The sequence below is a fragment of the Ranitomeya imitator genome, chromosome 7 (genome assembly GCF_032444005.1).
Source record: "Ranitomeya imitator isolate aRanImi1 chromosome 7, aRanImi1.pri, whole genome shotgun sequence".
Taxonomy (NCBI): Eukaryota; Metazoa; Chordata; class Amphibia; order Anura; family Dendrobatidae; genus Ranitomeya; species Ranitomeya imitator.
Window position 1 is genome coordinate 87,349,140 of NC_091288.1, and position 26,823 is coordinate 87,375,962.

General features: G+C 44.3%; 1 protein-coding gene across 4 annotated transcripts in view; it reads left to right on the plus strand.

Moving 5' to 3' along the window:
• The window catches only part of TRAK2 (trafficking kinesin protein 2), an 84,649-nt gene that overhangs the window by 13,265 nt on the left and 44,561 nt on the right, over positions 1-26,823 (plus strand). For all 4 annotated transcript variants that reach the window (XM_069733586.1, XM_069733589.1, XM_069733585.1 and 1 more), the window contains exon 2: positions 26,215-26,458. In XM_069733586.1, coding sequence (XP_069589687.1) covers positions 26,422-26,458 — 37 coding nt within the window. In that variant the 5' untranslated portion in view covers positions 26,215-26,421. The remainder of the gene's footprint in view (positions 1-26,214; positions 26,459-26,823) is intronic.

A 26,823-nucleotide genomic window follows, 5' to 3' on the forward strand; every position in this document is an offset into this window, starting at 1 on the left:
AACAGCTGGCACTGGAAAACGAGGTCATCGAGTTAGTAAAAAAGGGTGTACTCCTGGAGGTTCCCCCACAAGAAAGAGGGCAAGGGTACTATTCCCCTCTATTCCTGAGGAAGAAACCAGACGGTTCCTTCAGGACTATTATAAATCTAAAGAAACTAAACGATTACCTGGAGATTCAAGATGGAAACGATAAAATCATCTATCAAGATGTTGTTTCCCCAATGCTTCATGGTGGTCCTGGACCTAAAGGACGCATATTATCACGTCCCAATACACAAGGATAACCAGAGATTCCTCAGGATGGCAGTTCACATCAGGGGAGTCCTAAAACACTTCCAATTTTCAGCTCTACCATTTGGTCTTGCCATAGCCCCGAGGGTTTTCACAAAGCTGATAGCAGAGGTAATGGCTCACCTCAGGGAAGAAAATACCCTAATCGTTCCATATCTGGACGATTTCTTGGTGATAGGCTCCTCCCCGCAACATTGCGAGGATCAACTGGCAATAGTGATGCATTCTTTGAAGGAATTGGGCTGGCTAATAAACATAGGAAAATCCAGACTAATGCCTTCTCAGGTCCAGGAGTACCTGGGTCTCACTCTAGACTCCAAAAAGATGGAATGTCGGCTCCCGGAGAACAAGATACAAAAACTAAGAAGTTTAGTATCGAGAACCCAATCTCTCCCCTCCATAACACTCCGTCAGGCCATGTCCCTCTTAGGCTCTATGACCTCTTGCATCCCCGCAGTCCAGTGGGCCCAATTACATTCAAGAGAACTTCAATGGCAGATATTGTCGGAGCAAATCCATCTAGGAGGGCATTTAGACGGGCAGTTAACTCTATCTCCTCGCACCAATCACTCTCTGACATGGTGGAAATCGCAGGAAAATCTTTCCCAGGGAGTCCCGTGGGTAATTCAGATCTCGCAAGTCCTGACTACGGACGCAAGCCCTTCAGGGTGGGGGGCTCATCTGGGCGACCTAGTAACCCAGGGCACTTGGTCTCCGTCTACAGTGAACAAATCCTCCAACATGAAGGAGCTCCTTGCAGTAAAATTTGCCCTTCAGGAATTCTTGGGGGTCCTTCACTCTCACCATGTAAGAGTAATGTCGGACAATCGGGTGGTAGTATCTTACCTAAATCACCAGGGGGGTACCCGTTCCAAAAATCTAATGGAAGTGACCAAATCAATCCTGCAAATAGCCGAGAGCAACCTCTTATCCCTAACAAGCCTACACATAAGGGGAGTAGACAACTACAAAGCAGACTTCCTCAGCCGGTCCAGTCTAAAACAGGGGGAATGGGAACTAAATCAGGTGATATTCACCCAGATCACAGAAAGATGGGGTGTTCCCAAAATAGATCTCTTTGCGAGTCATCTAAACAAAAAAGTAACCTCCTTTTGCTCCCTATCTCCCCTGGGGAACCCAGTAGCTGTGGACGCCTTCCTGATATCTTGGGGTCACCATCTGGTGTATGCCTTCCCTCCTCTTATTCTGATTCCAGCAGTGCTGAGGAAGATTCGGGATTACGGGGCGCTGGTCATCTTAATTGCCCCGTTCTGGCCGAAGAGACCTTGGTTCTCATGGATGAGAAAGTTATCAATATCCGACCCTTGGGTATTACCAGACCTCCAAGATCTGTTGTCACAGGGCCCAGTCTGTCATCCGCAGGTCAAGAACTTGCACTTGACAGCTTGGCTCTTGAAAGGAAATTACTAGAAAGCAGGGGGTTCTCTCCGGGCTTAATCTCAACTCTGTTACAAAGTAGGAAGCCTGTTACAACAAAACAATATGGCAAGATATGGAAAAAATTTCTGTCATCATCAGGTGCAAAAATAGGGAAAGAAATTCCCCTTAATTCCATATTAGAGTTCCTACAAAACGGGTTGGAGATGGGTTTAGCCACTAACACCCTAAAAGTTCACGTGGCGGCTTTGGGAGCCCTATTCAATTTTGATTTAGCCTCAAATAGGTGGGTCTCTAGATTCATCAGGGCGGCAGGAAGATCAAGGCCTCTTCCAGTAAAAGTTGTTCCTCAATGGGACTTAAACTTGGTCCTTTAAAGCCCTGACTAGTTCTCCATTTGAACCATTACACGAATCTACAATAAAAAATCTATCTCTCAAAACAGCTCTATTAGTCGCCCTTACTTCTGCCCGTAGGGTTAGCGATTTACAGGCTCTCTCAGCTAACCCTCCCTACACACAATTCCTAGAGGATAGCGTCATTTTAAAAACAGACCCAGCATATCTCCCGAAAGTGGCTTCAAAATTTCACAGGTCTCAAGAGATATCTCTCCCCTCCTTCTGTCCTAATCCTAAAAATAAGGAGGAACAAACACTACATACACTAGATGTAAGAAGATGTCTCTTACATTACCTAGAAGTCACTAGAGAGAGTAGGGAGGATTCCTCTCTGTTTGTGTGTTTCCAGGGTCCCCGGAAGGGGAAAAAACCATCTAAAGCCACCATAGCAAGATGGATCACGGACGCCATCAGTCTCTCATACTCGGCAAGTGGGATGTCCGTTCCCGGGGAGGTTAAGCCTCACTCAAGAAGGGCAGTAGCGACTTCCTGGACGGAGAAGGCCGGAGCTTCCATTGACCAGATATGTAGAGCTGCTACCTGGTCTTCACCATCCACATTCTATAGGCACTATAGATTGGACCTAATCTCCTCTTCAGACCTTACTTTCGGTAAAAGGGTTCTGGAGGCGGTGGTCCCTCCCTGAATGTACTATCTATGCAATTCTCTCCGTGGTGCCGTCATGGGCGATCAGAGAAAAATATAGTTCTTACCGATAACGGTATTTCTCTGAGCCCATGACGGCACCCGTACATTCCCTCCCTTCACTTGTGGGTGCTCACATCAAAATAGTGCCATAGTCTACTCATAGTTTTAAAGTCACACGGTATCTAGTTATGATAAACAGTTAAAATTTAACAAATGTTTAGTAGTCTCCCATCGTTCTCTATGTAAAACAACTGATGCAGGAGAGTGGTACCGCCTTTTTATCCGTAGGTTTCCTGTCCTTGGTGGGCGGATCCCCTCTCTCCGTGGTGCCGTCATGGGCTCAGAGAAATACCGTTATCGGTAAGAACTATATTTTTCGCCCACAAATTCTTATTTTCACAAGGGTAACAGGAGAAATTAGACCATAAAAGTTGTTGTGCAATTTCTCCTGAGTACGTCGATACCGCTTATGTGGGGGTAAACCACTGTTTGGGCACACCGCAGAGCTTGGAAGAGGAGTGCCATGTTGCGTTTGGAGAGCCCCTGATGTGCCTAAACAGTAGAAACCCCCCCACAAGTGACCCCATTTTGAAAACTATGCCCCCCCATGGAACTTATCTAGATGTGTGGTGAGAACTTTGAATGCCCAAGTGCTTCACAGAAGTTTATAATGCAGAGTCGTGAAAATAAAAAATATTTTTTTCTTCCACAAAAAAGATTTTGTAACCCCCAAGTTTTTATTTTCACAAGGGTAACAGGAGAAATTGGACCACTAAAGTTGTCTAATTTATCCCGAGTACGCTGATGCCCCATATGTGGGGGTAACCCACTGTTTGGGCGCACGGCAGAGCTCAGAAGGGAGGGAGCACCATTTGACTTTTTGAGCGCAAAATTGGCTGTCGTGTTTGGAGACCCCCTGATGTACCTAAACAGTGGACACCCCCCAATTCTAACTCCAACCCTAAACCCAACCCGATCCATAATCCTAATCACAACCCTAACGATAATCACAACCCTAACCATAACCCTAATCAAAACCCTAAATCCAACACACCCCTAATCCTAATCTCAACCCTAACCTCAATCCTAACCCTAATCCCAACCCTAACCTTAACCCTAATCCCAAACCTAACCCTAATCCCAAGCGTAACCCTTATGCCAACCCTAACCCTAATACCAACCCTAATCCAAACCCTAATCCCAACTCTAACCCTAACTTTAGCCCCAACCCTAGCCCTAGCCCTAAGGCTACTTTCACACTTGCGTCGTTTGGCATCCGTCGCAAGCCGTCGTTTTGGACAAAAAACGGATCCTGCAAATGTGCAGGATGCGTTTTTTTCCCATAGACTTGTATTGCCGACGGATCGCGACGGATGGCCACACGTCGCGTCCATCGTGCACTGGATCAGTTGTGTTTTGGCGGACCGTCGGCACAAAAAAGCGTTCAATGTAACAATTTTTTGTATGTCGCGTCCGCCATTTCCGACTGCACATGCGTAGCCATAACTCCGCCCCCTCCTCCCCAGGACATAGACTGGACAGCGGATGCGTTGAAAAACTGTATCCGCTGCCCACATTGTGTACAATTTTCACAACGTGTCGGTATGTCGGGCCAACGCATTGCGACGGCCCCGTACCGACGCAAGTGTGAAAGAAGCCTATCCCTAAATTTAGCTCCAACCCTATCCCTAAATTTAGCCCCAACCCTAACCCTAAATTTAGCCCCAACCCTAACCCTAAATTTAGCCCCAACCCTAACCCTAATTTTAGCCCCAACTGCTCTTCTCGCCCGCCATTTTCTTTCCAGGTGAAGACGCCGGCGGGCAGCAGAGGACGCAGGAGGACCCAGGGACACGGTAAGTATAATAGGGTCCCCGAATCCCCCTATTTCTCTGTCCTCTGATGTGCGATCACATCAGAGGACAGAGAATTACACATCGCTTTTTTTTTTTTTTTGCGATCGCCGGTAAACAGTTAATTACCGGCGATCGCAAAATAGGGGTCGGTGAAACCGACCCCGATCATGTTCTTTGGGGTCTCGGCTACCCCCGGTGGCGGGCGCACTGCGCATGCGCCACGAGGAGCACCGGGTGAGACAGGTGAGTATTGGGGGGCTATCTGGGACCCCATTTCTCTGTCCTCTGATGTGCGATCACATCGGAGGACAGAGAAATTAAAAGGGAAATCGCTATCCACGCCTTCATGTGAGTTGTCAGTGCATGTAAATAAAAAACAATTTTCCAATTCCCTTGCCTTTTTAAAATTTTCAATCGTTCTTGAAATATTAAAACGTTTGTATACATCTCCTTGTCTTTAGACCGACCACCGCAGCTAGATGGCAGAACATGTGCAGTGCTTACAAGGTTTTTTATTTCTATTGATCTTATAATCACTGTTTTGAAGATGGCCAGGGTCCCTGCACCGTGATGTTACCTCCTAATCCCGGCCAACTTTAGCGCAATGCTTACAAGCTGGACAGCAGCGGTGTTCAGACTCTGTAATGTCAGCGCCGGCATCCCTGCACAATCCCTCTTCCTCCTCCATGGACGTTGACGTGCTCACTGCCATGGCTGCGCTGTCTCGGTGCCCTCATAAGCTTCTTTCCTGCATTCCAAGACCTGTGCACAGCGTGTAGGCCTCCTAGGAGTTCGCTTGTGGGGGGCGCACTCCTTACTTCCTAAAGGGGCAGCACGCTCCCTTCAGAAAATGTCCCCAGTAGGGAGGTGCCTGAGCAACGCTAGTGTTTAGTGTGTACGCTTCCTGTTTAGGTATAAGGTCCCTATGTCCGTCCTACATAAACCTGATCCTGTCCTACCGGTGCCTAATCCTGATCCGCCTTGTCCCCATCTGTATCCTGTTCCTCTCCTGTCCCATCTGAATGAGCACCTGAGATTCCGTGCCTATTTATTTCCCGTGTTCCTGAACCTGCCCTGTACCAGTTCCGCATCCATCCATCCATTCTATGAACCAGTTCCTGGTCGGTCTGACTCTACAAGTTCATCCCTGCTTCCCTGCCCCTTTGGTGTCAGCTGCTGCAGCTCCGGGGTCTGTCCTGGAGTGGTACGTGGCGTCCACCTGCGGCTCAAGTCTAGCTATACCATCAGGGGCGGTAACGATTAACCACGTGGTCGCTTAGTTACGCACCTTCCATGGCACAGTGGTTCCACAACCATCAGCGTGACAGTCTCCTAGGCAACAAGCTATAAACAAGAGAAAAGCATTTAACATCTCAAGAACGGCTGCAACTTTTAATAAGCAGTTAATTGCAAAAGTGCTTCTTTTTGAACAATGTGAATGTGAAGACGAGAATAACCCTAGAACAAGTATAGCCACATGGTCTCTGCCATGTACGATCCTTTTGATGCAGTTTGTGCAAAGTATATGGAAGCCATAATGCTATGATATGGACCTTTTACAGTGGCCCTATTACATGGAGCTGTGTGCCTAGTTCACATTGATTATTTGTCAGCAGGGTAATAGTCAGTTTGGAGTATATACATTATCATGCCTACCATAGAAACCTTCAAAAAGAACCTGAAGACTCATCTCTTCCGACAAGCCTGCAGTGATCCTCAACCTACTGAGCAGCCGCACAGCCAGCTCTTCCCTCTCCTAGTGTATCCTCACCCACCCCCTGCAGACTGTGAGCCCTCGCGGGCAGGGTCCTCCCTCCTTATGTACTCGTGTGCCTTGTTATCTGCTCATGTTTAATGTATTTGTCTATATTTGCCCCGTATTCACATGTAAAGCTCCATGGAATAAATGGCGCTATAAAAATGTATAATAATGTAATAATTATCAGTAATCTAGTTTAATTTATTTGTGGCCTGAAATGACCGCCTTGGTGGCTACATTTTGTGCAGGGTTGATCTTTGACGCGATATCTCATTATTAAGTACAAATACTTCCATTCACGTTTTTACTTCTGTGGCCAATCCCAAGAACGTTCAGAATGTGTGTAGATACATTTAAAGGAGTCATTTACACTTTTAAAAGTTATTACAACTTATAACATAATAGCAAAGCTGAAAGTTTCCTCATCTCCATTCTTTTTTACATCATAATTTCATAGTGTATACCAATATTATGTACTTGAAAAAGTGCTCCCTACAGTGTGATGTCCCCACATAGTGATTCATTCAGTTTATTGGGTCCCACATAGTGCTCCACACAGTATGATGGGCTCCACATAGTACTCCGCACTGTGTAATGGGCCCCACATAGTGCTCCGCACAGTATAGTGGGGCCCCACATAGGGCTCCGCACTGTGTAATGGGCCCCACATAGTGCTCCGCACAGTATAGTGGGGCCCCACATAGGGCTCTGCACTGTGTAATGGGCCCCACATAGGGCTCCGCACTGTGTAATGGGCCCCACCTAGGGCTCCGCACTGTGTAGTGGGCCCCACATAGGGCTCCGCACTGTGTAGTGGGCCCCACATAGGGCTCCGCACTGTGTAGTGGGCCCCACATAGGGCTCCGCACTGTGTAGTGGGCCCCACATAGGGCTCCGCACTGTGTAGTGGGCCCCACATAAAAATATAAATGCTCCCCTCTGCCCGTTCCTCTGCTGCTCCTGTCTCTTCATGATTAGTGATGAGCGAGTGTACTCGTTGCTTGGGTTTTCTCGAGCACGCTCTCTTGAGTATTTGTAAGTGCTCGGAGATTTCGTTTTCATTGCGGCAGCTGAATGATTTATAGCTAGTAGCCAGCCTGAGTACATGTGGGGATTCCCTAGCAACCAGGCAACCCCCACATGTACTCAGCCTGGCTACTAGCTGTAAATCATTCAGCTGCCGCAATGAAAACAAAATCTCCGAACACTAACAAATACTCAGAGGTCACCGAGCGAGCATCACAATTCATGATGTCTTCAGATCCTTTACACATCTCGGTACAACGGGTGCGTTTTAATGACTTCATCACGCCCGCTGCGCTGAGACGTCAGATGCAGAGGGAGAGGAAGTGTCAGCTGATCCTCCTTTCTCCATCATTTCTTTCAACTGTATTGGTGATTAGGTAGGAATCTGATCTAGATGAAAGTGCGATGCTGGGCGGGGACCCGCCTGACATTGTGGGCCAAATATACTCGGGCGACCAGCCTGGCATCGCTGGCCAAGTATACTCAACCTACGGGCCAGATTTGGGCCACTGTCCAGAGTTTGACATAGGTGCTCTAGGGTTTTCTATGAGATTCATGCAGTCAGTGCAATTCTCAATGTGATGCCAAATTACAGAGGTGTTCTCCTGCTACAGCCTTCATTCTAGCACTGGATATTTCAGTAACAAAATTCATAAAGGCACTATACAGCTTAGTATTATAATGTAGCAGGTCTATGGCCATGCTGTGTGCATGAACCTTTCCAGACAGGACCTGAACCTGCTGGATGGTGGTGAAGATGGCACATTAATATGGTTTAATACAGTTTAGTAGTAGTGTGAATAATATGCTGTAATCTAAGGCAGAATCTCAGCAGAACAATAAAAGACCCTTAAAGAGGAAGTAACTTCACACACATTTGAAGAGGAAATGGAATCTCAGTGGAATGTTTTCTATTTATAGAGAATATACAGTTGTGCGAAAAAGTGTTAGTCCAGGAGCACACGATCTGGAAGTGGCAGCGCTTTGGAAGCATCACAAGTTTACTGTGTCCAAAACGCTGCTCTCTATTGAACATAGATGAATCCGCATGTGATCACTGAACCGAGCGGATTCTCTGTGTCCAATACATTCTATTGGTGACATTTCTCTTGCGGGAACTAGTGTCTCTGCAAGAGAATTTGACATGCTGCAGTCTGGAGAGACGCGCCGCATCTTGGTCTCCGTTGGTGAACTGCGGGCATTTCTGAACTCATAGTCTATGGGATTTCTTGAAATCCCATACACTATACTATAACATCTGGACGCTGCACAAGTACACATCATCCAACCCGCAGCTTTTACTGTTCGTCTGCACATATACTTTGCCGCTTCCTGATTTCCTATTCTTTTGCATGTTTGTCACACTTAGGTCAAATGTGGTGACAGATTCCCTTTATCTAAACTATTAATATGGGAATACAGGTTATAAAATACAGAACAAAAGTGCTACCTGTATGTCTCATAGCTGCTGTGTTGTTGCTGAGATCCTCTTTTATCACTTTGTTTAACCCCTTCATTACCGGAGCTTTTTTCGGGTTTGCGTCTTCGTTTTTCCCTCCCCTCCTTCCCAGAGCCATGATTTTTTAACTTTTCCATCAATATAGCCATGTGAGGGCTTATTTTTTGCGGGACTAGTTGTACTTTTGAACAACATTATTGGTTTTACCATGTCGTGTACTCGAAAGTGCGGTGAAATTGCAAAAAAAAAAGTGCAATCCCATACTTGTTTTCTGTTTGGCTTTTTTGCTAGGTTCACTAAATGCTAAAACTGACCTGCCATTATGATTCTCCAGGTCATTACAAGTTCATAGACACCAAACATGTCTAGGTCCTTTTTTATGTAAGTGGTGAAAAAAAATCCAAATTTGCTTTAAAAAAAAAAAAAATGGTGCATTTTTCAAATACCTGCAGCGTCTCCATTTTTCGTGCTCTCGGGTTGGGTGAGGGCTTATTTTTTGCTTGTTGAGCTGACATTTTTACGATACCACTTTTGTGCAGATACGTTCTTTTGATTGCCAGTTATTGCATTTTAAGCCATGTTGCGGAGACCAAAAAAAGTACTTCTGGCATTTCGATATTTTTTTTCTAGCTACACGATCAGGTTAAATTTTTTTTTTTATTAATTGGGTGATTCTGAATGCTGCGATACCAAATATGTGTAGGTTTGATTTTTTTTTTTTTCAGATCGCCTCTGTAGCAGGATTACTGCATTGCTATGAGCACCTACCACAGGGTGGCGCTAATGGCAATCGGGCATCATCAACCATAGAGGTCTCAAGGAGGCCTCTGGTTGTTATGCCGACGACTCGATGACCCCCGATCACTTGACGGGGGTCACCGGTGCGCGTATTTCCATCCCGATGGCCGGAAGCGCGTATTTCCATCCCGATGGCCGGAAGCGCGCATTAAATGCCTCTGTCAGTTTGACTGCGGCATTTAATTAGTTAAAAGGTGCGAGTGGATCACGATTCCACCCGCGTTTATTGCGGGCACATGTCAGCTGTTCAAAACAGCTGACATGTCCCGGCTTTAATGCGGGCTCACCGCCGGAACCCGCATCAGAGCGGGGGGTACAGACATCGGACGTACTATCCAGTCCGATGTCAGTAAGTGGTTATATGTCGGCTTCCAGGCTATGGGAAGGACGCTGCCTGGAAGATAACTCTGCCTCCAAAGATTATTTTTCATGAAGGAGGAGTTACCAGTGTGATGTGTAATGGCAGCTCTCCTGATCTCCCTGCAGAACTATGACACATCTGCAGGTTTCTTTCACCTTCCAGCTCACAGGCAGACAGGGTGTAATATTGTTAAAATACGGCAGAGCTGAGAGAGGAGCAAAAAATGTGTGTGTGCAAGAAAATAAATTTATTTTTCCTGTTCTGTGTTCATTACTTGTCTCACACTGGTAACTCCTCCTTACAGTGAGTAAGGAAAGTATTCAGACACCTTAAAAATTTTCGCTCTTTGTTTCCTTGCAGCCATTTTGGTAAATTCAAAAAAGTTCATTTTTCTCATTAATGTACACTCTGCACCCCATCTTGACTAAAAAAAAAGAAATGTAGAACTTTTTGCAAATTTAACCCCTCTATGACCTTAGACGTACTATCCCGTCGAGGTGCCCTGGGCTTATCTGACCCTGGACGGGATAGTACGTCATAGCCGATCGGCCGCGCTCACGGGGGAAGCGCGGCCGATCGCGGCCGGGTGTCAGCTGCTTATCGCAGCTGACATCCGGCACTATGTGCCAGGAGCGGTCACGGACCGCCCCCGGCACATTAACCCCTGGCACACCGCGATCAAAGATGATCGCGATGTGCCGGCGGTGCAGGGAAGCACCGCGCAGGGAGGGGGCTCCCTGCGGGCTTCCCTGAGCCCCCCGCAGCAACGCGATGTGATCGCGTTGCTGCGAGGGTCTCCTCACCTCCCTCCCTGCTCGAGCCCCGGATCCAAGATGGCCGCGGATCCGGGTCCTGCAGGGAGGGAGGTGGCTTCACAGAGCCTGCTTAGAGCAGGCACTGTGAAGGCTGCAGCGCTGCATGTCAGATCAGTGATCTGACAGAGTGCTGTGCAAACTGTCAGATCACTGATCTGTGATGTCCCCCCCTGGGACAAAGTAAAAAAGTAAAAAAAAAATTTTCCAAATGTGTAAAAAAAATTAAAAAAAATATTCCAAAATAATGAAAAAAAAAAAAAAATATTATTCCCATAAATACATTTCTTCATCTAAATAAAAAAAAAAAAACAATAAAAGTACACATATTTAGTATCGCCGCGTCCGTAACGACCCGACCTATAAAACTGTCCCACTAGTTAACCCCTTCAGTAAACACCGTAAGAAAAAAAAAAAAAAAACGAGGCAAAAAACAACGCTTTATTATCATACCGCCGAACAAAAAGTGGAATAACACGCGATCAAAAGGACAGATATAAATAACCATGGTACCGCTGAAAGCGTCATATTGTCCCGCAAAAAAAGAGCCGCCATACAGCATCATCAGCAAAAAAATAAAAAAGTTATAGTCCTGAGAATAAAGCGATGCAAAAATAATTATTTTTTCTGTAAAATAGTTTTTATCGTATAAAAGCACCAAACCATAAAAAAAATGATATAAATGAGGTATCGCTGTAATCGTACTGACCCGAAGAATAAAACTGATTTATCAATTTTACCAAACGCAGAACGGTATAAACGCCTCCCCCAATAGAAATTCATGAATAGCTGGCTTTTGGTCATTCTTCCTCACAAAAATCGGAATAAAAAGCGATAAAAAAAATGTCACGTGCCCAAAAATGTTTTCAATAAAAACGTCAACTCGTCCCGCAAAAAACAAGACCTCACATGACTCTGTGGACCAAAATATGGAAAAATTATAGCTCTCAAAATGTGGTATTGCAAAAAATATTTTTTGCAATAAAAAGGGTCTTTCAGTGTGTGACGGCTGCCAATCATAAAAATCCGCTAAAAAACCCGCTATAAAAGTAAATCAAACCCCCCTTCATCACCCCCTTAGTTAGGGAAAAATAAAAAAAAATGTATTTATTTCCATTTTCCCATTAGGGCTAGGGTTAGGGCTAGGGTTAGGGCTAGGGTTAGGGTTGGGGCTACAGTTAGGGTTGGGGCTAAAGTTAGGGTTAGGGTTTAGATTACATTTACAGTTGGGATTAGGGTTAGGGGTGTGTCAGGGTTAGAGGTGTGGTTAGGGTTACCGTTGGAATTAGGGTTAGGGGTGTGTTTAGATTAGGGTTTCAGTTATAATTGGGGGGTTTCCACTGTTTCGGCACATCAGGGGCTCTCCAAACACGACATGGCGTCCGATCTCAATTCCAGCCAATTCTGCGTTGAAAAAGTAAAACAGTGCTCCTTCCCTTCCGAGCTCTCCTGTGTGCCCAAACAGGGGTTTACCCCAACATATGGGGTATCAGCGTACTCAGGACAAATTGGACAACAACTTTTGTGGACCAATTTCTCCTGTTACCCTTGGGAAAATACAAAACTGGGGGCTAAAAAATAATTTTTGTGGGAAAACAAAAAGATTTTTTATTTTCACGGCTCTGCGTTATAAACTGTAGTGAAACACTTGGGGGTTCAAAGTTCTCACAACACATCTAGATAAGTTCATTGAGGGGTCTAGTTTCCAATATGGGTTCACTTGTGGGGGGTTTCTACTGTTTAGGTACATTAGGGGCTCTGCAAACGCAATGTGACGCCTGCAGACCAATCCATCTAAGTCTGCATTCCAAATGATGCTCCTTCCCTTCCGAGCCCTCCCATGCGCCCAAACGGTGGTTCCCCCCCACATATCGGGTATCAGCGTACTCAGGACAAATTGGACAACAACATTTAGGGTCCAATTTCTCCTGCTAACCTTGGAAAAATACAAAACTGGGGGCTAAAAAATAATTTTTGTGGAAAAAAAAATATTTTTTATTTGCACGGCTCTGCGTTATAAACTGTAGTGAAATACTTGGGGGTTCAAAGCTCTCACAACACATCAAGATGAGTTCCTTAGGGGGTCTACTTTCCAAAATGGTGTCACTTGTGGGGGGTTTCTACTGTTTAGGTACATTAGGGGCTCTGCAAACGCAATGTGACGCCTGCAAACCATTCCATCTAAGTCTGCATTCCAAATGGCGCTCCTTCCCTTCCGAACCCTCCCATGCGCCCAAACGGTGGTTCCCCCCCCACATATGGGGTATCAGCGTACTCAGGACAAATTGGACAACAACTTTTGGGGTCCAATTTCTCCTGTTACCCTAGGGAAAATACAAAACTGGGGGCTAAAAAATAATTTTTGTGGGAAAAAAATTTTGTTTTATTTTTATGGCTCTGCATTATAAACTTCTGTGAAGCCCTTGGTGGGTCAAAGTGCTCACCACACCTCTAGATAAGTTCCTTAGGGGGTCTACTTTCCAAAATGGTGTCACTTGTGGGGGGTTTCAATGTTTAGGCACATCAGTGGCTCTCCAAACGCAACATGGCGTCCCATCTCAATTCCTGTCAATTTTGCATTGAAAAGTCAAACGGCGCTCCTTCCCTTCCGAGCTCTCCCATGCGCCCAAACAGTGGTTTACTGCCACATATGGGGTATCAGCGTACTCGGGACAAATTGGACAACAACTTTTGAGGCCCAATTTCTTCTCTTACCCTTGGAAAAATAAAAAATTGGGGGCAAAAATATAATTTTTGTGAAAAAATATGATTTTTTATTTTTACGGTTCTGCATTATAAACTTCTGTGAAGCACTTGGTGGGTCAAAGTGCTCACCACACCTCTAGATAAGTTCCTTAGGGGGTCTACTTTCCAAAATGGTGTCACTTGTGGGGGGTTTCAATGTTTAGGCACATCAGTGGCTCTCCAAACGCAACATGGCGTCCCATCTCAATTCCTGTCAATTTTGCATTGAAAAGTCAAATAGCGCTCCTTCCCTTCCGAGCTCTCCCATGCGCCCAAACAGTGGTTTACTGCCACATATGGGGTATCAGCGTACTCAGGACAAATTGGACAACAACTTTTTGGGTCCAATTTCTCCTGTTACCCTTGGTAAAATAAAACAAATTGGAGCTGAAGTAAATTTTTTGTGTAAAAAAGTTAAATGTTCATTTTTATTTAAACATTCCAAAAATTCCTATTAAACACCTGAAGGGTTAATAAACTTCTTGAATGTGGTTTTGAGCACCTTGAGGGGTGCAGTTTTTAGAATGGTGTCACACTTGGGCATTTTCTATCATATAGACCCCTCAAAATGACTTCAAATGAGACGTGGTCCCTAAAAAAAAATGGTGTTGTAAAAATGAGAAATTGCTGGTCAACTTTTAACCCTTATAACTCCCTAACAAAAAAAAAAATTGGTTCCAAAATTATGCTGATGTAAAGGAGACATGTGGGAAATGTTACTTATTAAGTATTTTGTGTGACATATCTCTGTGATTTAATTGCATAAAAATTCAAAGTTTGAAAATTGCGAAATTTTCAAAATTTTCGCCAAATTTCCGTTTTTTTCACAAATAAACGCAGGTACTATCAAAGAAATTTTACCACTATCATGAAGTACAATATGTCACGAGAAAACAATGTCAGAATCACCAGGATCCGTTGAAGCGTTTCGGAGTTATAACCTCATAAAGGGACAGTGGTCAGAATTGTAAAAATTGGCCTGGTCATTAACGTGCAAACCACCCTTGGGGGTAAAGGGGTTAATAAAAATGAAAAACTGAAATATCACATGGTTGTAAGTATTCAGACCCTTTGCTCAGACACTCATATTTAAGTTACATGCTGTTCATTTCCTTGTAATCCTCCTTGAGATGGTTCTACTCCATCAGCCTATGTGCACACGTTGCAGAATTGTGTGCGGATTTTTCCGCACTGCTTTTGCAAAATCCGCAGGTAAAACGCAGTGCGTTTTACCAGTGGGTTTTGTGCGGAATCCGCACAAAGAATTGATATGCTGGGGAAAATACAACACAGCGTTTCCGCGTGGTATTTTCCGCAGCATGGGCACAGCGGATTTGCTTTTCCATAGGTTTACATGGTACTGTAAACCGCATGGAAAATAGCTGTGAATCCGCAGCGGCCAATCCACTGCAGATCCGCAGCAAAATTCGGAATGTGTGCACATAGCCTCATTGGACTTCAGCTGTGCTTAACTAAACTGATAGGACTTGATTTGGAAAGGCACATACCTGTCTATATAAGACCTCACAGGTCACAGTACGTGTCAGACCAAATGAGAATCATGAGGTCAAAGGAACTGGCCAAGGAGCTCAGAGACAGAATTGTGGCAAGGCACAGATCTGGCCAAGGTTACAAAATAGTTTCTGCAGTACTCAAGGTTCCTAAGAGCACTGTGGCCTCCATAATCCTTAAATGGAAGAAGTTTGGGACTACCAGAAGTCATTCTAGACCTGGCCGTCGAGCCAAACTAAGCAATCGTGTGAGAAGAGCCTTGGTGAGGTAAAGAAGAACCCAAAGATCACTATGGCTGAGCTCCAGAGATGCAGTAGGGAGATGGGCGAAAGTTCCACAAAGTCAACCATCACTGCAGACTCCACCTGTCTGGCCTTTATGGCAGAGTGGCCCAATGGAAGCCTCTCCCCAGTGCAAGACATGTGAAAGCCTGCATAGAGTTTGCTAAAAAAAAAAAAAAAAAACACACAAAGGACTCCGAGACTATGAGAAACAAGATTCTCTGGTCTGTTGAGACCTTTTTGGTGATAATTCTAAGTTGTATGTGTGGAGAAAACCAGGCACTGCTCATTACCAGCCCAATACAATCCCAACAGTGAAACATGGTGGTAGCAGCATCATGCTATGGGGGTGGTGTTCAGCTGCAGGGACAGGACGACTGGTTGTCATTGAAGGAAACATGAATGCGGCCAAGTACAGAGATATTCTGAGATGAAAAACCTCTTCCAGTGTTCTGGACCGTACACTTGGCTGAAGGTTCACCTTCCAACAAGACAATGACCCTAAGCACACAGCTAAAATAACAAAGGAGTGTCTTCAGAACAACTCTGTGACCATTCTTGACTGGCTCAGCCAGAGCCCTGACCTAAACCCAATTGAGCATCTCTGGAGAGACCTGAAAATGGCTGTCCACCAATGTTCACCATCCAACCTGAGGGAACTGGAGAGGATCTGCAAGGAAGAATGGCAGAGGATCCCCAAATCCAGGTGTGAAAAACTTGCTGCATCATTCCCAACAAGACTCATGGCTGTACTAGCTCAAAGGGGTGCTTCTATTCAATACTGAGCAAAGGGTCTGAATACTTATGATCATGTGATATTTCAGTTTTTCTTTTTTATTAACCCCTTCCCGACCCATGACGCCACGTAGGCGTCATGAAAGTCGGTGCCAATCCGACCCATGACGCCTATGTGGCGTCATGGAAAGATCGCGTCCCTGCAGATCGGGTGAAAGGGTTAACTCCCATTTCACCCGATCTGCAGGGACAGGGGGAGTGGTAGTTTAGCCCAGGGGGGGTGGCTTCACCCCCTCGTGGCTACGATCGCTCTGATTGGCTGTTGAAAGTGAAACTGCCAATCAGAGCGATTTGTAATATTTCACCTATTATAACGGGTGAAATATTACAATCCAGCCATGGCCAATGCTGAAATATCATCGGCCATGGCTGGAAATACTAATGTGCCCCCACCCCACCGATCGCCCCCCCAGCCCCCCGATCTGGCAGGTACACTTCTCCGGCTCCCCTCCGTCCAGTGCTCCGCTCCCCCCCGTGCTCTTGTCTGCTCCCCCCGTGCTCCAATCACCCCCCCGTGCTCCAATCACCCCCCCCCCCCCTGCACTCCGATCCACCCCCCCGGTGCTCCGTTCCACCCCCCCGTGCTCCATTCCAGCCCCCCGTGCTCCGTTCCACGCCCCCCGTGCTCCGTTCCACCCCTCTCGCGCTCCGATTCCCCCCCCCCCCCCCTCCCCGTGCTCCGATACCCGCTGCGGATTTATGGCGGATTTACCGCGTTTTTTTCTGTGCATTTCACTGCGGTTTTACAACTGCGATTTTCTATTGGAGCAGTTGTAAAACCGCTGCGGAATCCGCACAAAGAAGTGACATGCTGCGGAATGTAAACCGCTGCGTTTCCGTGCAGTTTTTCCGCAGCATGTGTACAGCGATTTTTGTTTCCCGTAGGTTTACATTGAACTGTAAACTCATGGGAAACTGCTGCGGATCCGCAGCGTTTTCCGCAGCGTGTGCACATACCTTTAGAATTAGGCTATGTGCACACTGTGCGGATTTGGCTGCGGATTGGCCGCTGCGGATTCGCAGCAGTGTTCCATCAGGTTTACAGTACCATGTAAACATATGAAAAACCAAATCCAATGTGCCCATGGTGCGGAAAATACCGCGCGGAAACGCTGCGTTGTATTTTCCGCAGCATGTCAATTCTTTGTGCGGATTCCGCAGCGTTTTACACCTGTTCCTCAATAGGAATCCGCAGGTGAAATCCGCACAAAAAACACTGGAAATCCGCGGAAAATCCGCAGGTAAAACGCAGTGCCTTTTACCCGCGGATTTTTCAAAAATGGTGCGGAAATATCTCACACGAATCCGCAACGTGGGCACATAGCCTTAGGGTTAGGGTTGGAATTAGGGTTGTGGTTAGGGTTGTGATTAGGGTTATGGCTACAGTTGGGATTAGGGTTAGGGGTGTGGGGGGGGTTAGTGTTGGAGTTAGAATTGAGGGGTTACCACTGTTTAGGCACATCAGGGGTCTCCAAACGCAACATGGCGCCACCATTGATTCCAGCCAATCTCGTATTCAAAAAGTCAAATGGTGCTCCCTCACTTCCGAGCCCTGACGTGTGCCCAAACAGTGGTTTACCCCCACATATGGGGTACCAGCATACTCAGGACAAACTGCGCAACAATTACTGGGGTCCAATTTCTCCTGTTACCCTTGTGAATCTAAAAAAATGCTTGCTAAAACATTTTTGAGGAAAGAAAAATGATTTTTTATTTTCACGGCTCTGCGTTGTAAACGTCTGTGAAGCACTTGGGGGTTCAAAGTGCTCACCACATATCTAGATAAGTTCCTTGGGGGGTCTAGTTTCTAAAATGGGGTCACTTGTGGGGGTTTCTACTGTTTAGGCACACCAGGGGCTCTGCAAACGCAACGTGACGTCCGCAGACCATTCCATCAAAGTCTGCATTTCAAAAGTCACTACTTCCCTTCTGAGCCCCGACGTGTGCCCAAACAGTGGTTTACCCCCACTCATGGGGAATCGGCGTACTCAGGAGAAACTGGACAACAACTTTTGGGGTCCAATTTCTCCTGTAACCCTTAGGAAAATAAAAAATTCTGGGCTAAATAATTATTTTTGAGGAAAGAAAACGTATTTATTATTTTCACGGCTCTGCATTATAAACTTCTATGAAGCACTTGGGGGTTCAAAGTGCTCACCACATATCTAGATAAGTTCCTTTCGGGGTCTAGTTTCCAAAATGGGGTCACTTGTGGGGGGTTTCTACTGTTTAGGCACATCAGGGGCTCTGCAAACGCAACGTGACGCCCGCAGAGCATTCCATCAAAGTCTGCATTTCAAAACGTCACTACTTCAATTCCAAGCCCCGGCATGTGCCCAAACAGTAGTTTACCCCCACATATGGGGTATCACCGTACTCAGGAGAAACTGGACAACAAATATTGGGGTCAAATTTCTCCTGTTACCCTTGGGAAAATTAAAAAATTCTGGGCTAAATAATTATTTTTGAGGAAAGAAAACGTATTTATTATTTTCACGGCTCTGCATTATAAACTTCTATGAAGCGCTTGGGGGTTCAAAGTGCTCACCACATATCTAGATAAGTTCCTTTCGGGGTCTAGTTTCCAAAATGGGGTCACTTGTGGGGGGTTTCTACTGTTAAGCCACATCAGGGGCTCTGCAAACGCAATGTGACGCCCACAGAGCATTCCATCAAAGTCTGCATTTCAAAACGTCACTACTTCACTTCCGAGCCTCGGCATGTGCCCAGTGATTTACCCCCACATATGGGGTATCAGCGTACTCAGGAGAAACTGGACAACAACTTTTGGGGTCAAATTTCTCCTGTTACCCTTGGGAACATAAAAAATTGCAGGCTAAAAGATCATTTTTGAGAAAATAATTTTTTTATTTTATTTTCATGGCTCTGCGTTATAAACTTCTGTGAAGCACTTGGGGGTTCAAAGTCCTCACCACACATCTAGATTAGTTTCTTTGGGGGTCTAGTTTCCAAAATGGTGTCATTTCTGGGGGATCTCCAATGTTTAGGCACACAGGGGCTCTCCAAACGTGACATGGTGTCCGCTAATGATTGGAGCTAATTTTCCATTTAAAAAGCCAAATGGCGTGCCATCCCTTCCGAGCCCTGCCGTGCGCCCAAACAGTGGTTTACCCCCACATATGGGGTATCAGCGTACTCAGGACAAACTGGACAACAATATTTGTGATCCAATTTCTCCTATTATCCTTGGCAAAATAAATTCCAGGCTAAAAAATCATTTTTGAGGAAAGAAAAAATTTTTTTTATTTTCATGGCTCTGCGTTTTAAACTTCTGTGAAGCACCTGGGGGTTTAAAGTGCTCAATATGCATCTAGATAAGTTCCTTGGGGGGTCTAGTTTCCAAAATGGGGTCACTTGTGGGGGAGCTCCAATGTTTAGGCACACAGGGGCTCTCCAAACGCGACATGGTGTCCGCTAACAATTGGAGCTAATTTTCCATTCAAAAAGTCAAATGGCGCGCCTTCCCTTCCGAGCCCTGCCGAGTGCCCAAACAGTGGTTTACCCCCACATATGAGGTATCGACGTACTCGGGAGAAATTGCCCAACAAATTTTATGATCCATTTTATCCTACTGCCCATGTGAAAATGAAAAAATTGAGGCGAAAAGAATTTTTTTGTGAAAAAAAAGTACTTTTTCATTTTTACAGATCAATTTGTGAAGCACCTGAGGGTTTAAAGTGCTCACTAGGCATCTAAATAAGTTCCTTTGGGAGTCTAGTTTCCAAAATGGGGTCACTTGTGGGGGAGCGCCAATGTTTAGGCACACAGGAGCTATCCAAACGCGACATGGTGTCCGCTAAAGAGTGGAGCCAATTTTTGATTCAAAAAGTCAAATGGCGCTCCTTCCCTTCCAAGCCCTGCCGTGCGCCCAAAAAGTGGTTTACCCCCACATATGAGGTATCAGCGTACTCAGGACAAATTGGACAACAACTTTCGTGGTTCAGTTTCTCCTTTTACCATTGGGAAAATAAAAAAATTGTTGCTAAAAGATCATTTTTGTGACTAAAAAGTTAAATGTTCGTTTTTTCCTTCCATGTTGCTTCTGCTGCTGTGAAGCACCTGAAGGGTTAATAAACTTCTTGAATGTGGTTTTGAGTACCTTGAGGGGTGCAGTTTTTAGAATGGTGTTACTTTTGGGTATTTTCAGCCATATAGACCCCTCAAACTGACTTCAAATGTGAGGTGGTCCCTAAAAAAAATGGTTTTGTAAATTTCGTTGTAAAAATGACAAATCGCTGGTCAAATTTTAACCCTTATAACTTCCTAACAAAAAAAAATTTTGTTTCCAAAATTGTGCTGATGTAAAGTAAACATGTCGGAAATGTTATTTATTAACTATTTTGTGTCACATATCTCTCTGGTTTAACAGAATAAAAATTCAAAATGTGAAAATTGCGAAATTGTCAAAATTTTCGCCAAATGTCCGTTTTTATCACAAATAAACGCAGAATTTATTGACCTAAATTTACCACTAACATGAAGCCCAATATGTCACGAAAAAACAATCTCAGAACCGCTAGGATCCGTTGAAGCGTTCCTGAGTTATTACCTCATAAAGGGACACTGGTCAGAATTGCAAAAAACGGCAAGGTCTTTAAGGTCAAAATAGGCTGGGTCATGAAGGGGTTAAATTTGCAAAAATTACTACATTTCTGTTTTGTTTTTTTCAGTCTAGATGGGGTGCAGAGTGTACATTAATGAGAAAAAAATGAACTTTTTTGAATTTCCCAAATGGCTGCAATGAAACAGAGTGAAAAATGTAAAGGGGTCTGAATACTTTCCGCATCCTGTGTCTATATATATATATATATATATATATATATATATATATATATATATATATATATATATATATATATATATATATATATATATATATATATATATATATATATATGTGTGTGTATATATGTGTATGTGTGTGTATATGTGTATATATATATATATATATACATATATATATATATATATATATATATATATATATATATATATATATATATATATATATATATATATATATATATATATATATATATATATATATATATATATATAATATAATTTTCACCTCTCACAATTTTACATCCTCTAATAGAGCGGATTGGTGGCCACTTCGGTCGGTCCACTAAATCATGATCAGCTTCATTTTAAAAATATTTGTATGTTTTGTTAAATGTAAGTTTTTTTGTTTTGTTTTTTTTGTTTTTTTTAATACATTTATGTTTTGCTATTTGTAAACTTTTAATGTTTGTACCGAGGGACTTGTGATACATAGTAGGGCGATTTGAAGGTGATGATCACCTCTCTCTCAAGTATAAGCCTCGAGAAATCAGCCATAAGTGAGTGCTGTGTGTCCTCCCGGTTCTATCCTGCTCCTGCTTGACATTCAACAAGCTGAGAAGTCTCTTTTTGATGATTGGTGTAACCTCTATTTCTCTATTGGGTAATATTGACTAGTCCAGGACCGCTGCCAATCAGTGCTGCTGCTAATACTGGCATCATTAAGGAGGGCATCAGGAGGCTGATAACACGCGCCTAATATCTTCTAGAGGCAAATCCTGATGTCAGGTTTCCTTTAAATTCAGGAATTTTTGTTTGATCCCAGTGTTGGGGAATAAAAGTGTGAGTTTAATATTTAACTTTCTATAATGTGTTTGTGGTGTTTTTTTTTTTTTTTTTTTTTTCTTGTTTAACAGCTTAGATAACCGTTCTGTTATTGCACCCGCAGTGATGGTCAATGGTCAGGTTTTAAAGGGACCCTGGCAGCACAGAATGACTGTTCACACCAAGTCCCACTGCTCGATGCTTCGTGGTGGGGCCAATCATTTATATACCCCTTCCCACCTGCCTGGTTGCCATCTGTCTCCTCCCTTCTCTGTCTCTATGACGCCAGAGCTGTCAGTCAAAGAAGAGGGGATGAAGATAGAGGGGAAACGAGCAGAGGTGGGAAGGTGTATGTAAGTGATTGGTCCCACCGTGACCAATCATCTTGTGCTGAGAATCCCTTTTAAAGGTGTGCAGATGTAGCGCTATATACGGTAACATGATATCGTCATAAAGTTGTGTGTGGACGGTCATGTGGCGGCTGGGTATTTGTCATAATGTAATAACATTTATAGTAACTGATGCTGTTAATTGTAAAACATCTGCTCAGTTTTCAAACCTTGATCTTAGGCTACGTTCAGATTTGCGTTCTGCGTCGGCGACGCAAAGCACAACGCAAATAAAAACGCACGCAAAAACGTTGCGCTTTGCGACGCATGCGTCCTTTTTTGCCGAAATTTGGACGCAAGAAAAATGCAACTTGTTGCATTTTCTGCGCCCAACGCTTGCTGCAAAAAAAACGCATGCGTTGCACAACGCAGCACAACGCATGTCCATGCGCCCCCCATGTTAAATATAGGGGCGCATGACGCATGCGTTGCCGCAGCGTCGGGAAACGCTAATGTGAACGTTGCCTTAGTCTACCTGTGAATTGTGACCCTGGTTTCCATTTCAACGTGAACTATTCTGGCCCTAAGGGGGGTTACATGCTTAGTGCGTCTGATTCCGCATTCTCATCAGTTGTTTGATCTTAATCCTGGCAGAAATGTGCAATGCTCTGTATATGTTGGGAATATTCCATATTCTAGTAAATTACAATGGTCCAGACATGGTAACGAAGCCCGAAGAAGCATCTGTGTGTTTCACGCTGGATGAGGGCACGTTTCACCTCCTGAGATGGTGAGCTTGACTCCAGCCATGAACGGGTCACATATATGTGAGTGAATAAAGACCTCATGGTTTCATGATCTCTCCTCCGGAGTGCTGCCATATTTGAGACACACACACACACACACACACACACACACACACACACACACACACACACACACACACACACACACACACACACGTACTTTTGAACTATTGAACTACACCAATGATTTTACCATATAATGTACTGGAAAACAGAAAAAAAAATTCCAGGTGCAGTGAAATTGCAGAAAAAACAAAACAAAAAAATGTGCAATTACAATTGTGTGGGTTTTCTGGGGTTTTTTTTTTTGTTTGTTTTTTCTATCATGTTCACTAAAATGCTAAAACTGACCTGCTGTTATGATTCTCCAGGTCATTATGACTTGGCAGATACCAAACATGTCTAGGTTCTTTTTTATTTAAATGGTGATAAATAATATCCAAAATTTGTTTAAAATGAATTTGCTGCCATTTTCCGAGCCCAGGTGAGGGCTTATTTTTTGCGTGCCGAGCTGATGTTTTTATTGATACTATTTTATGGTTCATACAATGTTTTGATAGCCTGTTATTGCATTTTATTGTAATGTTGCGCCTATCAACAAAGCATAATTAAGGCAGTTATAATTTTTTTTCTGTGTCGTTTTGGATTAATTCTTTTTTTTATCTTGATAGATCGGACGTTTCTGAACACGGAGATACCAAATATGTGTATTTTTGATATTTTTTGTTTGGTTTTCAAGGGGGGGGGATTATATTTTTAAAACATTTTTTTTTTCTTTTTACTGGCTGTAATAGTCTTCTTAGGAGAAATGAAGCTGCGATCATGTGATCGCTTAGGCTACTTTCACACTAACGTCAGTACGGGGCTGTCGCCATGCGTCGGCCCGACGCACCGATGCACGTTGTGAAAGAAATGAACAACGGGGGCAGCGGATGCAGTTTTTCAACGCATCCGCTGCCCCATTGTAATGTCCGTGGGGGAGGGGCGGAGTTCCGGCTGCGCATGCGCAGTCAAAAATGGCGGACACGAAGCACAAAAAACCGTTACACGCCAGCCACATGACGGTGCTCATAGCAGATCGGCAATGACAACCATGGGGGTCTCCTGCTGACCCCTGGTTTGTTTGTTTTTGCCTACCCATTTCTTCCCACTATTATGTGTCAGGAGCGCTGATGGATGGCGTTAGTGTCTTGCTTCTGGCATACTCATATAGAAATGCCGCTGTCAGAGATTGATCAAATCCGCTGTCATGTGTCAGAAATATATATATATATTCTATAATTGTCTAAGGCTCACTTCCGTCTTTCTGTCTGTCACGGATATTCATTGGTCGCGGCCTCTGTCATGGAATCCAAGTCGCTGATTGGTCGTGGCAAAACACCCACGACCATTGCCATGACCAATCAGCGACAGGCGCAGTCCGGCGGCAACATGGCCGCTCCTTCCTCCCCACAGTCAGTGCCCACTCCATACTCCCCTCCAGTCAGCCCTCACACAGGGTTAATGGCAGCACTAATGGACCGCGGTGTAACGCACTCCATTAACGCTGCTATTAACCCTGTGTGACCAACTTTTTTACTATTGAGGCTGCCTATGCAGCCTCAATAGTAAAAAGATCTAATGTTAAAAATAATAAAAAAAAAAAAATCATCATATACTCACATTCCGGCGCCTTTCCCGCTCCTCGTGACGCTCCGGTGACCGCTCCATGCAAGCGGCAGGTTCTGGTGGCAAGGATGGTAAGCGACAAGGACCTGCCATGACATCACGGTCATGTGACCATGACGTCATCACAGGTCCTCCGCCCATACCAACCCTGGGACTGGAAGCTGCCGCCTGCACCGCACACAGGGCCAGGACTTCAATGGAGGGTGAGTATATGTTTATTTTTTATTTTAAGTCTGTATACTACATGGCTCTGTGCTGTATACTACATGGCTCTGTGCTGTATACTACATGTCTCTGTGCAATATACTACGTGGCTGGGCAATATACTACGGGGACATGCATATTCTAGAATACCCGATGCGTTAGAATCGGGCCACCATCTAGTATGTGTGTGTGTATATATATATATATATATATATATATATATATATATATATATATATATATATATATATATATATATATATATATATATATATATATATATATATATATTTGTCCCTTTTAATACTCCACTGGCCTTCAGTGTATAAAATAACAAAATCAAACTTGCTTGCTGACTGCTGGTCCAACGCTGATGAGGGCCTAATGACGAGGCATTGCACTCCGCGAAACGGCCGTAAGCACTTTTACCTTTGTTCTTATTGCACTGATGTCATAAAACATATGTTTTTCTACATGTCTTAGTTAGTGCCGTGTTGTTGTTTTTTTTTTTTAATATTCTGTGGGATCCTGTCTGCAGCATGAAACAACTGCAGCCAAGTATTGATACCCTAATGAAGCATAAGGCAAGCCTGTGGAGCACTAAAATCTAAAAGTAGACAACCCCATTAAACCCCATTAAATTCACAAGATGCATCTTCAGGTGCGGGCCGGTATCTTTGCCTCTGCAGCATGGGAGGCGCTGGGGCACTAAACACTAAAGCTGGGCGGATCGAGTGCTGTAAAGCATAGAGCCTACTCAGCTGCACGCTTCTTACCTAGGTAACCAGCCAGGCTGGGACTGTAGGGTGGCCGGTAACCTTGACAACAAGCTGTGCACCATAGATTGAAGAATCCCTCCATTCTAGAGAACGGAGAGGCTTTTTAATAAAGACTAAATTGCAATGATGCTAATTTTAACAAGCACTTTGCTTTAAGGGGTTGTCTGAGGTGTATAAATGGGTAATATTCCAGTGTCTCGGTGAGAGCGCCATTACAGTATATACATGAAGTGTATGCCCGGCCCAGATTACTTGTGCTTGCTAGAAATGCCAGCCACAAATCGCATGTCACTTTGTGTGTTTTTACAGCGCTGAAAAGACAGTATAATTCGCACTGACAAGACGCCTGTCTAGAGCGGGCTCGTAGCTCCGTTTGCAGGCAGGCCTTTACATAACTGTTTTTCCCACTGTAGAATGCAGCAGATAATTTGCCTATATAAATAAATATCCCAGATGTCTCATCCCATTACTTTAGATTTCCAAACCAAACTTTGTTACATAACTGTTCCCTCACTGCTCACACCCAGTATTGTCCGATCCTTTCTCGTGGCCTTTGGACGGTTCTTGTACATGGAGGACTCCTATTTTTCCGTTTAGTAATAAGTCCTTACTTCCCAGGGATCTTATTCATATTGAAAATATTTTTTTGTTGTTGTTGTAGGTGATATGAAGACTGTAAAGGGAAGGTGAAGTGAGAAGGTGCTCATCATGATCGAGACATGCCCAGAACCAGCAAAGATTTCAGCAGATGTAATTGTGACCGCAGCGGCCGTCATAGGAGAAGCTGTGTTTTCTCTTTACTACTTAAAGCCAGACTGTAATCGGAGTAGATGCTCATATCAACCTCCTAGCGAGTAAAGATAAACTCATGAATATCCACCGCGGAGACTCTGCTCCTGGCCATGGTAAGTCAGAAGTATTGGAAAAATGTGAAAGCTAAATATCCAGCCTATCCCTGGTGACCCCATCACATATACGTTATCAGAGGGCAGAGCGCAGCCCTCTCCTGATCTGCAGCGGCATGTTAATGAGCTTCATATCTGCAGCATATAGTGATCATCTGATTGAGGATGAGAACTTTGGTATCGTTATCGGGTTATTACCTAAGAAGTTTTGTAAAGTGAAAACATGTTTATCTTTATGAAGGACCTGCCATGTTTCCCAGGTAGTAGGCGATTTTGCTGGGTTGTGACCTGCCATTCCTTTCCTCTATATCGGAAATTCAGTTTTGATAGATACTTCACTCATCATGCGATCATTTAAAGGAGTT